The 17,804-nt window shown below is 40.8% G+C and overlaps 1 protein-coding gene across 1 annotated transcript in view; it reads right to left on the minus strand.

Annotated features, from left to right (window-relative positions):
- Nucleotides 1-672: 672 nt before the first annotated feature.
- The window catches only part of LOC108244135 (homeobox protein Meis1), an 81,271-nt gene continuing 64,139 nt past the window's right edge, over nt 673-17,804 (minus strand). Inside the window, exons 10-13 of the mRNA XM_017430043.3 lie at nt 10,525-10,583; nt 8,793-8,882; nt 7,320-7,417; nt 673-1,561 (exon numbers count right to left, since the gene is read on the minus strand). Coding sequence (XP_017285532.1) covers nt 7,359-7,417; nt 8,793-8,882; nt 10,525-10,583 — 208 coding nt within the window. The 3' untranslated portion in view covers nt 673-1,561; nt 7,320-7,358. The remainder of the gene's footprint in view (nt 1,562-7,319; nt 7,418-8,792; nt 8,883-10,524; nt 10,584-17,804) is intronic.

The following is a 17,804-nucleotide window of genomic DNA, read 5'->3' on the forward strand; positions in this document are numbered from 1 at the left end:
CAAATGAAAATGAATAAAATAAATGGTGTTTCCCCACAGTGTTTGCCTCTCTCTGTGATCAGAAAGCATCACATGATGAGGGGAAGGGAATCCATGGGCTATGGGAGTATTCAGCCATGTGACATTAAACACATCAGTAGGACACTGGGACAGATTTTTAGGGTTCCTCTATCACTAACACATGGCTAAAACAACAAGAAACAATATGTTTGTCGATTGCACTTGTAGTTTCCACTTAAATGATGATTTTGCTTTTATTAAAGATAGATTGTGAGTATAAACTGCGTGTTAGTCGTGTCCACAACTATATTACGTGGCTGTCCTCATGAGTACAAAATGAATGAAGTAGAAAACTGGACAATAGCAACAATGCCCGTCAAATACTGCTGTCTTTAGAAAGTGTATTCATTGAGTTTTGACTTTGCTCAGTGAGCTTCATGACCTGTCTGCTCCGGTAAAAACTTTAAACCAGAACTGGTTTGCATAATACACTGAGAGGAAACGTATCACAAAATTACCCAAATTGGAGGTACAAGGTGTAGTAAACCAACAGTGATACAGTTGGTGCAGCCTGAATGTGCACGAGGAGGCTGAGGATTGTGACAAAGACATACACACAAAACATCTAGATTGCCATCATGTCTTGACAATCTGAATAAAGGCCACAAAAAATTAAGAAAGATCCAATTGCTGTTTATTCACTTTTGTTTACAAAAAAGCACTGTAATTGAATGAAGGGGGGAGGGGTCAGATTTGATGTAGATGGCACTCGCGCACACACATACACATTCCCACACACACATAAAGTTTGGAAAGAAACCAAGAAAAAAAAAAAGTTCACATCCTTTTTTAAAAAAAAAAATCTATTAGAAACAACATAATATGCAGAACAATACAATAGCATTTACAATACTTAAATTCCCAGTTCCTGTGAGAGTCCAGCGTAATTTTACAACAGTATACAGTATAATTTCTTTCTCCACTCACTTCCCAAACTAGGGCTTGATATAGTTTTATACTTTTACTTTCTTTTCTCTTGCTTTCCAGGTCTCAATCCACAATATTTTTAAAGGGCACCTCTTTTGCTTTGCTAGCGTCCTCTCAGATACAGACATTGGCTTCTCTTTGGTCCAATTCCATCGTCCCAAAGAGTGGAGTGCTTCGTACAGGAAGCCTGTTTTTGTTTGCCGAAGAGTTGAGAATAGATCACCAGGTGCCACAAATGACCCAGTAAGTCAATCACAATCACTTAGATGGAGGAATCCACGTGGGGCTTGAGGGCAGCAACAAGGGAGGGGGGTGGGGGGAGGGGGAGTGAAGTCCTGTGCCAACCAGAGAGGAAGCAGGAGTCTGTCAGGAGGTGAGGCTTGTCTTTTCTGCGCTCAAGTTTCTTTGAAAACTCGTAAGCAGTTACAGAAGGCGTCCACGTTTCAGGCATCAGCCAAATAAAATGTAATTGGGTCTTTTATCTTGTGTTGGTTGGTTGTCGTCGTCAGAAAGTCGGGGCGTCCCGTTCCCGAGCTCCGCGGGCCTCGGTGAGACACATGATTCCCCTGAAGCTCTGAAGAGAGAGGAAATCAAACTGGTTAAAATAGAGTCATAAATGCTCTGACAAAATTGTTCATAAGGAAAGTTTCACATTGGCTAAAACCAATTCTGAAGTGCTGATGTTCTGTTGTACATACCGGTCTAGTCAACTGACTGTTACTTAACTCTGAACAGGTGGAGTCCAGAGTTGCAGTGAGTATGTAACAAAACTATTAAATAGTTAGATATTATTAATCATTGCATAAGCTGAACGTGATAACGTTTCATTAATGATTGCTGTTAGAGCCTGTTTTAGTGTCTGCTACTACAAAAAGACATATTAATCTGGGTCAGAGCAGTAACCAAAGCTAGCCCAACACATACTGATGCATGAGAGAGACGGAAGGAGCACTGAAGGCTTTAGTAAGTTAATCCTACACCCACAGTAATGCTACTTTAACAGGAGGAAGGGACTTAAAGACCAAACACACACAATCAACTTGAAGTGATACTGAGATCGAGTCCATAACATTTCCTGGATAATCCATTTTACTGGAAGGAGAGGAAACTCGAAATTAACCGAAGATTTGTTGTCTTGGTTTTTGTTTCTGTAAGAAAACACTGTCAGCCAACATTGTTCTAGAGAGTGACACTGATGAACTCTAGCCTATTTGAGTTGTTCAGCCGAAACAACTTAAACTGGTGCAACCTGCTGCATGTCAACAAACCTGCTCAGACAATGGAAAATGTAAAAAAATCCATCTATACCCTCTTCTCCCCCACTGCATTCCTTTTTAACAGTCATCTATCTCAGCAGGTGGAAAGTCACCGCTGAGGGCACACGGCCGACATTGTTGTCAAAAGCGAAGAGGGAGAGGTGAGGCCCACAGACGCCTGTCACCTGAGAGTGCCCCGGGCCCGTCCACGTGTTCGCCATGCACAAATACTCAAGAGGACTATTACAGACAATACAAAAGTGCGTATAGAAAAGCACAAGGAGTGGAAGAACAATATTAGCATTCCTTTTTCCTCTCATCAGTCAGTTTTCACCAAAGCTACACAGGAGAAAAGGAGCAAGTGTTTAAAACAAATGTGATCTGTTGTCCTTTCTGTATGTTTTGCTTCCATGGAGCCAGACTTTCTTCCAGGTATTTCTTCAGGATTTTGAAAAGTCTTTTAAATTTTTTTCTTTCGATCTTTTTCTGCTCTTTCCTTATTTTCACTCCTTTGATTTTCAGTAACAGGCAATCTTGTTGTTTGTTTGTTTGTTTGTTTGCTTGCTTGCTTGCTTGGTAAGCCACTGAACTATGACATACAGTATGAAACAAAGAACCAATTTTAAATAGAGGTTTTAGGCATTTTTTTATTTTATTTTTACCAGTGGTCAGAAAGTTACAATTCTAACATCTTTTGTTGAATATATGCAAAATACAAAAAAACATTGGTTTGACAAACCTAAACTAACATTTTGGCACCAATAAGATGATTCCCAAAGAGCTAATACATGAGAACCTATTTAAAAAATGACTTTAGATACTGTTCATTTGCTACAGATGTTTTTTTTTTTTTTTTTTTTTGGTGTGATACTTTTTTCTTTTGTCCTTTTTCTACTTTCCTTTTTAAAAACACGCTGTGCAATATGTTGTCATGGTGAAAAACAAAGACTGGCCAATAAATGAGTGAAACAGCAGCCGAAGTTCTAAGAAAAAAAAAAAAAACTTTTAAAGGCCTTTAGAAAGCCCGGAGAACTATTAATCAAAAGTACTTTTAAAGATCATGAGCAAGTCTGGCTCCCTGGGGGCAAAATACAAAGAAATTTAAAACCTAGTATCCCTTGAAGGACTGCATATCACCTGACATCTTTGAAGTTTTTGACTAAGATCCTCTTTATGTTGAGAAATACTGGAGTTGTAGACATTTTGGTCAAACCTTAAAAATACCATCAAGTGAAATCTCATGTGATGCTGCAATATCTCACATAATCTGTTACACTTATGAATATGTGTTACGAATGATTGGCAGCTACTACCACACCAAATTTTTACACAATATCTGTAAATGTGATTGAGTTCTAGCCATTTTTTATGTAGGCTAAGGTCAATTAGCTGTGGTAGCCATCTTAAATTGGACTAACTCTAAAACTTAACCAGCTGTAGATGTCAACCTAGTGATTGCTTTCTGAAGGTTTCAATAAAATCTATTGAATGGTTCATGAGATATTTTGCTAATGGTACAGACAAACACACATTTAGACAGACAGACACAAGAAGAAATCATGCGTCATCACTCCACCCTTGCCTTTAGAGGCAGGCAAATAATCAGGTGGTGTGAAACTTTTGCACAGTACTGTACATTTAATTTCATTTTAGTGGTTATAGTATTTACATATCTAAAACCAAAGCATCAACAATTTCTTCATCTGTTGCATTGTCATTTCAAATTGTTTGACTTCCATGTTGTGTTTTTTTTACCCTTGGTTAACAAGAGTGTCCTGATTACTACGGTAAACTTGTGTCAAGGGGCTAATAATGCTATGAGTGCTTGAAAGAGCACAACATTGCTTATAGGGTTTTTCACCTAATAAGCCAATCAATACATTGAGCTGTAAGTCTCATTTCCTAGACTCTGAGGGGGATTCCACAGGGGCCAAATCAACAGGGACACACATTCACATGGACAATACAAGGGGGCACACAATCCCCATCGGAGCCTGTTTTTCTTTTCTTTTTTCCTTCCACTGTTCGTTAATAGTAAAGGTTCATCCACCAGAAAAAGAATTTTCGGATGGGGGGTGACAGTGGGAGGGTTTGGGGAAGTTGGGAATGACGGAAGGGATCTTGACCTCTCAGCAGAAGGTTAACAAATTTGGGCTTAATGATTGCAGCAATGAATTCTGGGACAAAGGGTCTCCAGCCGAGGCTGGTAGCGAAAGCATTCGCTCATTCAAGCGTTCGGTCCAAGATTTTGGGAAAAGCTCCTAATGGGCAGGACCAAGAAAAATTCCATACTCTCTGCGTCATAATTAATTCTTCCACTCAGTGATAATGCTCCTAAAACCCAAGATTACAGTTTTCAGGGGCCACACATGGCTAATTTTGTGGAAGAGGGAAAACAAAAGAGAGGGAAGAAGGGGAAAAGTGGGTGAGGGTCATCAGAGAGTCATTCTCGTTGCTATCAAAGGCTGCGCTCGCTTCTGCTTCAGTTGCTGGGCTTCATCTCTGCTGACAGGTGTATTGTTTCGCATGGGGATATAAGCTCTGTAATCATCACTGGGTGGAAAGCATAACGCTCTTCACTAAGCAGGACTAATTGGCTTTAGTTTTAACTAATGTTGCGGTGTGGCTGCTAGGCACACCTTCTGTATCAAGGCTCAGTACTCCCCGGCACAATAACCGCTCAACTCAGCCCCTGCAGTAACAAAATCTCAACTCTGCTAATGAAAATTGCTTATAAAATATAATGAACCTGCACTCTCTTAATCAAATAAGATAACTGTCCCCCTCCTTCCTCACGTAATAACCTATTAATTTAATTGGTCATGAAAGAATATAACACATCACTTACTTTTAAATGACCTAGAAAGGAAAGTAGTAGAATTTAGAGACAGTGGCAGCAGATGAAGATGTAAAGGGAAGACAAGTTGTGAAGAAGAGGAGACATTTTTCTGTCATCATTCCTCTCTCGGCTTCTTTTCTTCTTTCCTCTCTCCTTCTTCCTTCCTTCCTCCTTTTCCTCCTTCTGCCCCTCCCTCTTGTCATTTACTCTCCATCTCTTCAGCCGCCCCTCCCTCTTTTTAGTCTCGGTCTCTGTCTTTCTTTTTTCTTTCGTTCTCCTCCTTGCTCTGCCTGTCTTCTCTGTGCTTTTGCCCGTCTCACAGAGGATTCCTCTGGTGGCCCAATTACGAGATTCAGCAGGCAAATTGAGGCTGTTTAAAGCAAGGTCTGCTGGGAAAGGCTAGCAGCTGCTTGGACACACAAACCAGCCGTCGTGTTTACACACTTGCACATAAACACCAAAACACGCGTCCCAATTTTGAAGCACAGCTCCCCTCCGCATACTTCCTACAGTTCAAATCTGAAAGATGTCACTCCACGTGTTATTGTCTGTCTTTTGTTTTCATATTTGACTTTTGTCACAAAAACAAGGGTGGCAAATTTTCACTACAGTGCTCTCACACATGCACGCGCATTGTGTGGTGAGTTAATGGTCCCTATTTTTGTAAACTGAATAAGTCAAATCCATTGGTCACACCTCTGGTGATGGCATATTTAATTTGGATCTAGTCAATTAGGCCCAGCTAAGCTCCATACCCTGCTGGCTACCTCCTCCATTTTGCACTAGTTTGTGTCCCCTCTCAGTGCCAGGAGTAATCCTATTACCATACACACACATTCACATACACATATACTGTACAGTTATACAGACCTGCGTGGCTGTACAAACACCCACTCATGTGCGTGAGCATGTATTTCATATATAAATGTTGTGTGGTATACATGTAGCCATAGCGGTGTGCACACACACAGAACAATGAGGTTTGAGTACGATTGGACCCAGAGCCACTTTAAACACACTGTGCACTGTGACACCACCGAGCCTGTGTACATCCAGAATTATGTGGGAGTCTGTTTCGCCCTGGGGCAAGAGTGAGGGAAGAAAAGGAAGAGGGGGGGAGGAGGGGTGAGAGAAAGAAGGGAAAAAAAGCAAAAAAAAAAAAGGTGTTGTGTGAAAGAGATGGAGGAGGAAAATTGACAGTGAGAAAAACCACAAAGAGGGGAGCCAGACAGAGAGAAGGTAGTGGCGGTGAGTGTGTGCGAGCGTGGATTGGGGTGGGGGCTCCTGTAGCTGGTTAGCATGTGTGTATTAATGTAGCTCATGCATCAACAGCAACCCGGCAGATTTATGACACTTAAGGGGCGCTCACTTCTCTCTCTCTCCTTGCACCAGCAAAGACTGCTTACATTTTTGCCAATCAGTCTGTTGCCATAGTAACGTCCTACCTACCCCCCCACTCCCCACCTTAAGTCCCCCACCCATCCCCTGTCCCAACCCATCCCTGCCTTCTTTCCTTCCAATTGCCCCTCTCCTCTACTCTCTCATTCTTTGCCCCATGTTAACATAAATCATGCATCAAACCAGTGTACAAAATGTTTAACTGTCTCTCTTTATATTGTAATACTTGAAAGTTTTCCCATGATTACCATTATTGGTTGATGTATTGCTTGTGTTTCATTTTTGTCCTCCTTTTATCATCTGTTTTTTTTTTCTTTTTTTCTTTTGCTTTTCTCACCTAACCCTGACTGATGTGAAAAACGTTTGGTTCTGTATCTGTTGGATGTGGGAGAGAGCAACATGCGTGCACAGACTTTACATACACAAAGAGTTACAAGGATGTGATCAAAGGCTCTTATCACCACGCAGAGGGTGGGAGAGTTAGAGGAAAAGTAACAGACGAAAATCCGCTTGGGAAGAACAAGAGCCTGCTTGTATCTACAAACCCCATTTAGACATGTAGAAAATCAAAATGAATTGTTTCCAAATATATTTGTTTGAAGGAAACCTATTTGCCAGTCAAGAACAGCATAATCTAAATTTATGTGACAATAAATTCTAAAGTTATAGATACGTGTCTTGATGTGCATGCTAAAAAAGACCTATTGATAATACTCCATCTACTCTATCTGAGTCTCAGTTTTGCTTTCACAATGTTGAAAACACAGCTCTGTTGATTGAATAAGTACCAAAAATGATATTGTGTTGGTTCAAGACCATGTATTTAAGTGTGTACTTACATTTCCCTTTGTGTTGTGATTGTTCAGGCTCGGGTAGGGCTACATGTAGTGCCACTGACCTTCCATGCCCATGTTCATGCCCATTCCACCCATTGGCCCTGAATAAAGAAAATTGGGTGTTTATATGTATATATATAAGCGAACACACAATAAAAAAAATTACAATTTAAGTTGTTTGTTTTTTAAATAAGGACATTATTTACAAAAAAAAAACATGCCTTAGCACTGTCCCTGTTTTACTGTGACGCTAATTTAACACACAGCACAGCAACAAACCCCTCTGAGTCGAGCAGGGAGAAGTGTGTGAAAATGTTGAGGACGAGTACAGGATGGTTAAGTCGGCTGGCAGTTTATCCAAACCTGCTGACTTTAAGTGGAGGGTGAGATTGGGTTAGAGACTTGAGAGAATCCCAGAAAACAGAGGATATAGGAGGAGGAGGAGAGCTTAAGGACAAACTCTGGGATTAAACCTGATGGCGTGAGAGAGCGACTGAGTTTGAGGAAGTGGGAGTGAGGAAGACGATGGTGTAATGAGATTGAACACACCTGTTCTGCTGTTTTCAGGAAGGGAGGGGGAGAGACACTGTGTGTGTGTCCTTGTTAGAGTGTTTGGGAGTACAGATTCTACTGTTATCATCCAAACCACCAGGCAGCAATCATATAGTTAATAACTGAATTTCAAGCATTACACTGGAACACAGGCATGGTATACTTCCTGCAACGTTCATACATAACAATCTATCATCTGAAAAAATACACATTGAGCACAAGGCTTTTTTATGTTGAGGTTGTGTAACAGCATTTAGCTAGCATGTGTTGCAAATTTGAAGATTGATTGAACTGTAAAAAAATAGAGATCTGCAATACATTATATGGAAATTAATCATACTTCCTTTGATCTAATACTTATGATAGTTAAATTAGATGTCAACCTTTAGTTGGAATTTTTTTTGCAATTGTTGCATTCACAATTTTCCCTTTGTCTTTATTTAGAAACATACTTATAGTTAGTCACAAATCTAGCAAAGAACACTTTGTGCCTATTTTAGCTGAAAACACAGGCAGTGCTCTCTATAGTAAAACTAGTACAAAAGTCATAAAGAACTTGTTTTGTTTTTTTCTTAAGATTATTTTAAAACAATTCTGTTTTTCGGTAATTCATTTCAAGCAGTTTTGCTTTTGTTTGACAATGAACTGACATTGTCTACATTTTGGACCTCGGGCAATATTTTGCCCAAGCATGATGGTACAATACAACATCAACAGGGAAAGAACTGTACAGTAAAATATGCCTAATAAACAGAAAATGACTAAATGAATGAGGAGCATGAAATGAACATGAAGAGACAAAGAAAGCACCAATAGGGCAGGAATTAAGAAGACAAAGAAAAAACGAAGCAACCACAAGACAGAAGTAATATCAGAAGAACTAGGGAGGAAAGAAAAAGGACAGACACGCAGAGACAGCCTTACCAGGTGGTCTGATTCCCATGTGCTGCTGGCCGTCCATGACGAAGCCACCCATTGGCTGGCCATCTGGATTGTAGGGAGCTCCTTGACTTACTGTGGATGGAGGAGAAGACAAGGAGGGAGGGATAGAGGGATTGGAGGGAGGGAGCAGAGTGGTCAATTAGTCCTTTTAATTAAAGCTCAGCGGCCGGAGTGGGATCATCTGTTGGCTGATGCACGCACAGGAAGCCACCGTTGTCTTTCAACGTCATTCTGCTCTGTGTCGGTACAACCGGCTCTCTACACTGTAAGCCCCTGGTAGACTTTAATGCAGCTAAATGCTCTAAGAGGGATCAGACTAAGAGTTTAATATACACTATGGTACTCTGAAGATTCACAAGGACTTTGGTTTAAATGCAAATACTTAATTATAAAGACCAAAACTAAATCAATTTAGCATATTAGCATACCTAGAGTCTTTGTGAAGTAAATTAATGCTTTAAATTTTAAAACATGCATTAAGAACATACATTGTGTCTGTTTGGTAGCACTCAGACTGTTTATCATAAAGATCCATACACAGTGCTCGTGTTTTAAATGAAATTTTAAGGTTTGTGGACATTTTTATCAAAAACATTTTACCTATTTATACAGACCAACAAGTATAAAACATCCATCAACCCAATATAATATTTAATTAAGGACATGTTGGCACATAATGCTGCAATACTTTTAATGTCACTGCTTCTGCTCTCAATGTGTAATTGCTCATATATGATCAAAGATCCAAAATAAATTCCAGGTTGAAGCTCCGACCACTTTTCAACAAAAGTTCATTCTCACTGATTGGTCCCAAAATCCACTCCTATCTAAACTCTTTATCTTATGAATACTGCCTAAAACTGAGCAGCAAGAACAAGTGAAACCTGATATGGTTCCTATTTTTTGGCTTCCCTCCATTGTTCTGCTCTCATAGAAGACCACTTACCTTCGATTTAGGCTGTTTGGGGGTCAGTCAAGCAAAAGCAAGACCTCAGCCCCCTCTGAATGCCTTTGAACTTTACTGCGCCCCCTAAAGCCACTCTGACCTCTGACCCCTATTACAGGTAATAAAGTTTACAGCGGTCCAAACCAAGCCATGCACCAGGGGGACTGCTCACTCATTCCCTTGCTCCCTGAAACAGCCGTAAGTAGGGTTGAGGGAGGGTGTTTAAAGGGATAGGAAGGGATGGGGGTCAAAACAGGTCTGGAGCCAAAAAGCCAATCAACGGTAACTCAAAAAAAAAAAAAAAAAAAGAAAGGAACCGGGCATAGATTTTTAAATGTTATGGTTTGAGCCAAGTAGGTGGGATAGCTGATTTTTCTTTGCCTGGCTTGCAAAGGGGGGAGAATAGGGGTTATGAAAAAAACTTTCCTGAGAACACAGGCAGTTGTGTTTGCAGGATAACAAAAAAAATTATAAATTAATTAAAAAAACACTCATTGCTACCCATTTCAACCAAATAACTATATTTGTCAACTGATAGATTTTCACCTCACATGGCAGGTTAATAACAGTTTCTGTTAATGTTGTAATGTTTTGTCTTTTAACTTTGTTGGTCAGTAATGATAGAGAAGGGGAAAGCCCCTGAAGGATTTGGCCATTCCAAAAAGGAAGCATCCGTCCTTTATTTACCAGCTGAGAGGCCTCTGGGTGCATGGAGTGTGGATGGCTTACGCCTGCGCGACTTGAAAACAGTAACTATAGGAGACTTGCCTGCACGGTTTGACTGGTCGATCATGGGCTGCACTATTCTCCTCCTCGCATTAATGAACCTGAAGAGGGTGAAAGAGAAAAGAGAACCGGGATTGTAGAAAGGGAGGGAGGGGAGGCAGAAAAGGAAAGAGAAGAGACAAAAACACAGAAACACAGTCAGAGCTTTACTCAAAACAAGATTAAGGAAAAATGCTGACTAATACCCTGAAAACCTTGGCATCCAGCACAAAAACAACCACATTTCCAAAGCAGCCTCTTTTTTTAGCTAACCATAACAGTGATAAGGAGTAATTACTTTCCCATAAGCATCACTGAGCCCCAGTAAACCCCTCGTAGCGCTACAGAGAAAGTTGCGTTTTAACAATTTTAACAACCAAGGGAGTCGTCTTTGAAAATTCAGAACTTCACAACTTGTGCAAACTTGCCTCAACATACAGACAGCCTGAACACTGGGGTCTTTGTGGGGCGAGGCTTTACTGGGATTTTCTCTCTGCCTCTCTGAAACATTTCAGCTCATCTTTTCTTTTTTGGAGATGTTCCACCTCGCAACGAGCTGAGATTGCTGACTGGTTAACGCGCTCTCTCGGCTTCGATTGTGGCAGCGTGGCAAGTGTTGCTGACGGAAACATGTCATGTTGCCTCTGGTGAGAGGCATTGTTTTGGGTGACACTCTGGTACGACAGGTGACCCTGTGTTACTTTTTTAGAGCATGGCTGTTTTTACTAAGGCATGGTTTTGCAAACATTTCTCTGCACTTTTTACCTCATATGAAAGCACACAATCAAACCATTTATTGAGCACAAACACACACACACACACCCCATCAGTCATATTCAAATCAACTTCTCACTTTTTTTTCCTGCAGCACACACACCCACACAGAGCTAATCCCTCTCCCACTTTTACGTGTATTCACACCCATTAATGCCCTCACATAAGAGCTGCTCTGGCCTTGCTCAGGCTAACCCCTTTTGAAATGACCCCTTGGCCTGTAATGACCCCAAGGAGAGAGGACTCTTGGGGCTTCAGACTTGATTTATGTGTTCCTGCTGTTGCCCCACCGGACACTTCTATTTCATCTCTGAAAAGGGGAGCATTAGCTGAACTTAAGGGGAACAATAGTACTGCTAGACTTTTAAAAAGCTGGAAAACAGAGCATTTATGAGCTCAAGGGATTGTGAAAAGGGGGAATAGAAACCAGAGGATACAAACATGCTGCATCTGTTTCCACAATGAAAAGTGAATGGAGCTCTTTTGGCTTATATTTCTTTAATAATCCCTAATCAAAACTGCTTTGTGTGGTTCTTCCATTGAACTGTTTGAAAACAGAGATGCTGGGAATTATTGAGTCAGAGAACGGCAGATGGATAGCAGAACAAAGAAATATCAATCTATATTTTTGTTATAGCATTACTATTATTATTAAGAAATATATTGATCTGTTATATGTTTTAAGCTTCTTCAGAAACTTTTTTGTGTCAGGCAAAGGGGAGCGTTTTGTCAGGTGATATTTTAAAAATACATATAGAGGATCTCATCGCTAGAGGTTGCGTCTTTAGCTGTTTTGTTCTATATTTGTTACAATAAAGTATGTTGAGTTGGAATTTTAGGGGGGGGGAGAGAGAGAAAAAGAAATAGAAAAAGTTAAGGAGGAATGCAAGAATGCACTGACATGGCAGAGCACCATCAAATGAGGGAACGTCTGGAGTTTTATCACCAATGCTCTCTCCCTCCCTTCCTCCCCTGCTACCCTGTTTTGCTGGGGTAGATATGGGGAGGAGGAGCGAGGGCAAAGAGGGCTGAGGAGGCCCGAGCATTCCTTTTACTCTCCTCTGCTCTCCAAACCCTTTACAGAAGGTCAACTAGAGGCCAACAACGACTAACTATTGACCTCTTCTTTCCTTCACCTTCTTCTCTTGATGTTCACTGATGTCTCCTTTTTCTTATTATATGGCTGTTCTACCTCTCATCAGATACTCTGATACAACAAACGAGGCCGCTTCAGCAGGAGTGCGGACTCTCTTTGGACCTGAGGTAAACACTAAAAATTAAACATTTGGGAGTGTTAGGATTATTAAACAACAGTGACTCTGCCTCTCTATATCTGTTTCCTTCTCCTGCTGGCTGCCTCCTTATCATTCTTTCCCTTTATGGTGGAAAACGACAGCCCAACTCTGAGCAACGAATCTACAGTCTGACCCCCCCCCAAACTCCCTCCTCCTCTTCTCAAAAACTCTTGCCGGTTTCCTGTCCCTGTCGTCCTCATATCTGAGGCCAGATGCACCATGGGGCCTGGAACAAAGGATAAAATGCCTCTCATAATAGCAGCCAGGGGAATGAAGAGATGGAGAGCAGGAGAATTGTAGGGAAGGAGGAGTAGGAGAGCATGGGGCTCTGCTCTGCAAACCAGACACTCTTGCTGTGACCGTTAATAAGCTGACACACAGAAAGCCTGAGAGAGAGGGAGAGGGCTGTGGTGAGAGAGATGGAAAGAAAAGAAAGAGAAAGAGCGAGGACTCGTAGAACGATAAAGAGTGATGGACAGAGAGAGAAGTAAAAGAGGACAAAAGGGGGAGAAAAGAAAACCAGAGTGAGGCTTCACCTTTTCATGACCCCTGGGTGTTATAGGGCCAGTGTTTATGGCCTGTTCACTCCCCTGCCTCCCATCACAACACAATGAGCTTCACTATTCAACTCGACGCTGAGCAACAATAGCTGGGCTTTTTTGGAGAGAAACACCATCAGTGGTACGGGTGAAGTTGGACGAGAAAAAAGAAAAAAAACACCAAATGCATGGAAATAGAAGGATGACTTGTAAAGCTCAAAATCTGTAGGAGTTGGATTCCCATCAGGGGCACATATGTTTGACATATGCATGAACCGATCATACAGTGAATCAAAACAACATGCCAGCCGTATGTTACTGCCAATCCACTAAAGTCATGTAAGGAGATTGGGTGAGTTTTATTCTTTTAGTCTCCAACAATTTTCCTCCTTCTGATTTTGCTAATGTCAGAATTAATTCTCCAACCGCTCTCCCTTCTTCAGCGGGAAGAGTGGAACTGATTGCGACGGCGTCTGCCAAGCCCTTGCTAATGTCCTATTCTCATTACACCCGACACACACACACACATCCACAGACATACTGAGTCAAGTCAGCTGCACACAGGTGTACGCGAAGCGCACGTGAAATGCCCAATTAAAAGCAAGAAATTGTCTTTTTCATCAGCTGCCTTTGTTGCGTGACCAATTAGGGGATAATTTAATAACGAGTGGTGGAAAGATGCAGATTGGATATACAAAAGGTTACTCCGCAAGCTCATTGATTTAAATTCATGTGGAGTTCTCAATATCTGTCGCGCACGTTCTCGCACGTGCACATCTCCAGAGCCTACAACCAATATTATATTAGTAATACGAGACACACTGAAACACACAAATGTGCACACGTCCCCGGCACTCAATACCATTTAGTAACCTGAGAAAATTTGCACACTCGCAGTCTCCACAAACCCCACATTTGCACACAGCTGGATATGTCAGCGTCACGTACATTCATCAGGACCAGTAGGTGGATTTTAGCGCACGTGGACAGAGGTTTACATGCATATTCATATCCGAGAGCCACTTAAAATAACTGTGTAACCACACACTCCTCCTGCCTGCCAATCAATGTGATTTAAAAGACAACAAGAGAAAGCAAGCTCTGACGGGAAGTCATGTACTTATCATCAGGTTGTCACTGCGTGGCTAGCATCAATTGCCTGCTGCTCAACCACAATTAACGCTCAACTCATATATCCTTCCTACACACTGGCAACACATACATGCAGACACATCAATATGAAAAAAAAACAATTTATGTCCTTTCTTTCTTTGGGTAACACATTTAAATAAACCCTTCTTACAAGAATGTAATTTTGACATGCATTAGTCTTGTCAAACATTGTATAGTTCCACTTATGCACGTACATAATTGCAGTTTCCGGCAGTAAATCATAAATAAATCAAGAATACAGTAAGCTATCAAACTATAAACCCCATTTATTTTTGTTTTTGGAAAGTTTCATTACCTCATCTTTTGCCCCAGCAACTATTAAGTCTGTATTTCTATTGTAAAACTAATGCAGAGTCACAGCACTACATTTGTGTATATGCTTGGAAGCATGCTGCAGGTGTGTGTGTGAGAAGATTACAGTTATGAGTTTCTTTCCTTGTATTAAGTTGACAAGTCAACTCATAAATCACCTTCTTTGTGTTTCTCCCTCCCTCGTCTTTTTTCTCTCTTCCTCGGAGTCGTTCGCAGGTCAGGTGCTTGGATTAGATGATTTAGATTAGTTTAAATAAACTAAACCCAGCTGCTCACCGAACTTTATTTGCAATGTGCTCACATTCAAGCAAAGCAATGAAAACCTTTTTTGCTACAGTGGTTGATTTCACTAATCCCTTTGTAAGGAATGCATCTTTTTAAATAATCTTTCCCATAACAAAGACAAAAATGTTGTGGTTTTCTGTGATGTAAAACACAAACCCCTAAAATGATCTGAATTTATTGATATTCAGGAGTATATATATATTCATATATTCTAGGCCAACTAATGTGTTTTCTATTTTAGCTCCTTAATCAGCCTGTGACCACCTCAGCTGCATCTTGAGAGCACTTGTGGGAATCCCGAGCACAAGAAGGGAGCAACTGATTCTTTGAATTAGAAGCCCTGAGTTTAGATACAGATTGTGTAAAAAAAAGAAGAGGAAGAAGAAAAAAGAGAAGCAGCAACTATTCATTAGTAAGCTACATTTAGTGCTGAGCCGAAAGATTAAGTATTGTCCCTGTTTTGTCTGAACAGATTTCAGCAAGTACAAACACCTGATGCCTTGTTACAAATCTGCGATGCAGCAGAAGATCTGTTACGTGCTCGCACTTGTCTGTAAGTTACCTCGTTCTCACTTTTTTTTTTCCACAGAACTTATATGACCATTTAACTAACTATAAAGACACTTTAAAAAAAGGTATGTAACTTCCACACAAAACACGTTTCAGCTTGTCTTTCAGCACCATCATATAGAAAAGGTGGGGCGACGTTTCCCCTCAAGATTAGCAGCAACACCGTGAAAGATGTAAACACACATGCCTGGACATCTAAAAATACAACGGACACACAAACACAGGAGGGTTGTGATGTGATATTGGAATCCCATCACCAGTTTTGAGCGCTGTTCGGCTGCAGATAATTTATTATAAGATAAGAGGCCTGTGGTTTGAGTCAGCACACCTTACAAGTCTTTATTGGCAAGCAAATTGGTCCTGAACCATTTCCAAATGGATCCATCGCTATGGGCAGACACACCAACCAACACAAACACACACACACACATTCAGTACATAGAGGACTGCAGCTCCACCTTCTAATAACATGAGGTGGATTAGCAGAACCCAGCGCCTCATAAAAACTTAAGAAACTTAAGAAGACAGTGTGAAATTTAAAAAAGGGGTTTCAGAGTGAGACATTGGTTCACTTAATCTCCATTACTGCACACACATAAAATACAAACAAGCATGTTCACGTACACACACATACACAAACACAGTCCCTGTTGCTCCACTACCTACAGCCCGGGATCCATTAGAAGAGTCATGAATTCCCCACTAAAGCTGGTTTTACGGAGTGGAGCAACAGGCTTGGGAGCCACTCACACACATACACACAAGCTAAGGAGGAGCTCAGTGTGTGTGTGTGAGTGTATGTCCATGACAACCAGGTACCTCGCAGAGTTATATAGAGGGAATGTTTGCTGCTTGAAAAACACACATGAACTCATTGACTGACCGAACTGGCTTTGCAGCCCTTATTGATTTCTAAATGGGACTTGCCAAAAGACAAAATGTAAACTGAGAGAGTGTTAAAGAAGTGAGAAAGAGAGAGACACAGACTATAATAACAAAACAAAAAAAGAGTCATAAAGACAGCGATTTAGACCTTAGAAGAAAGCCTTTTGTTGTCAAATGTGACCACAGTCTTTGTTCCACTTCAGACACGTTCAGCCAGTCTTGGACTCAGACAGTACCAGAGAGAAGGGATGGCTCTCAGCCTGGATTTGCCCTGAAACAGCATGGCTGTTCTGTGCTGTCCACTCCACAGATACAACAGGACAGAGCCAGTGTCCTTTAGCCTTTGGGCTTGGATCGAATTGTGTGTGTGCAGCTCTCACTGTGAGTGTACATGCATGTGGCGCTTCATTCCAACTGAGTGTGTGGCTCAGCAGAAGATAATATATTTACTTATATACAGTGGGGGTTTTTTTTCTTGTTGTTTCTTTTAAACCACATACATAAATAAGCTTACAGACTTACTTAGTTGTAACTCTCATTTAAAAAAAAAACATGAAATAAAACATTCTGTTTACACAGAGATGAACAGCAGTGTCACACAGAGTCTGTGTTGCTGACAGGGCTTGCAGCCTGTTTGACCTAAATCCCACTCCATACTGCCCGTGTCATATCCTGTCTCTGTGCGTGTCACTTCCCCCACCAGCTCACAGCAGCTCTCACTATGGGGGATCCCAATGGCTGCCCAAACACAGTTTTAGGTAGCTAATATCCAGCAGTGGTAGTAAAATATATGATTAAACTAATAATAACAAAATAAACAATGATATATTTTTTATTAGCAAGCTTATATTTGTTTGGTTTAAATTGAGGTAATTTACTATTGTATACCTTTGTATAAACCCTGCTGCCGAAAGGCAAAAGGTGGGCAATATTGATTTTGAATGTCTCTCTGTATATATGTGTCTGTCTGTTAGCAAAATATCTCATAAACCACTAGATTATTTTATTGAAACTTGCTGAAAGTAATCATTGGATCTACCTCTACAACTGATTAGGTTTTAGAATCAGCCTGATTCAAGGTGGCTGCCACAGCAAACTGAACTTAAAAACATAAAAATGACTATAACTTTGTGGCTTTTACAAACACTGACCTAAAATCTGGTGAGGGAATAGCTGAGACCAAACCCATGTAAAAATCATTATAACAAGTCATCAAGTTTGGTCAATTTTATGGCAATCTTAAGATTTATTAATTAGGTCTAAAAGGCATCACATAAAATAGGTATAAAATCACTGCCAGCCCCTCTTTCTGTGTTTCTTTCTTTCTCTTTTCTGCGTCCTGCTGATTTGACTTCACAGCAACCGTTTGATCAACATATGAAATCATCAGCGTGAGAACATCAACTGACTGATGGCGGCGAGCATGACAGCGACCATGTGTGGATCCACA

The sequence above is a fragment of the Kryptolebias marmoratus genome, linkage group LG22, assembly GCF_001649575.2.
Source record: "Kryptolebias marmoratus isolate JLee-2015 linkage group LG22, ASM164957v2, whole genome shotgun sequence".
Taxonomy (NCBI): Eukaryota; Metazoa; Chordata; class Actinopteri; order Cyprinodontiformes; family Rivulidae; genus Kryptolebias; species Kryptolebias marmoratus.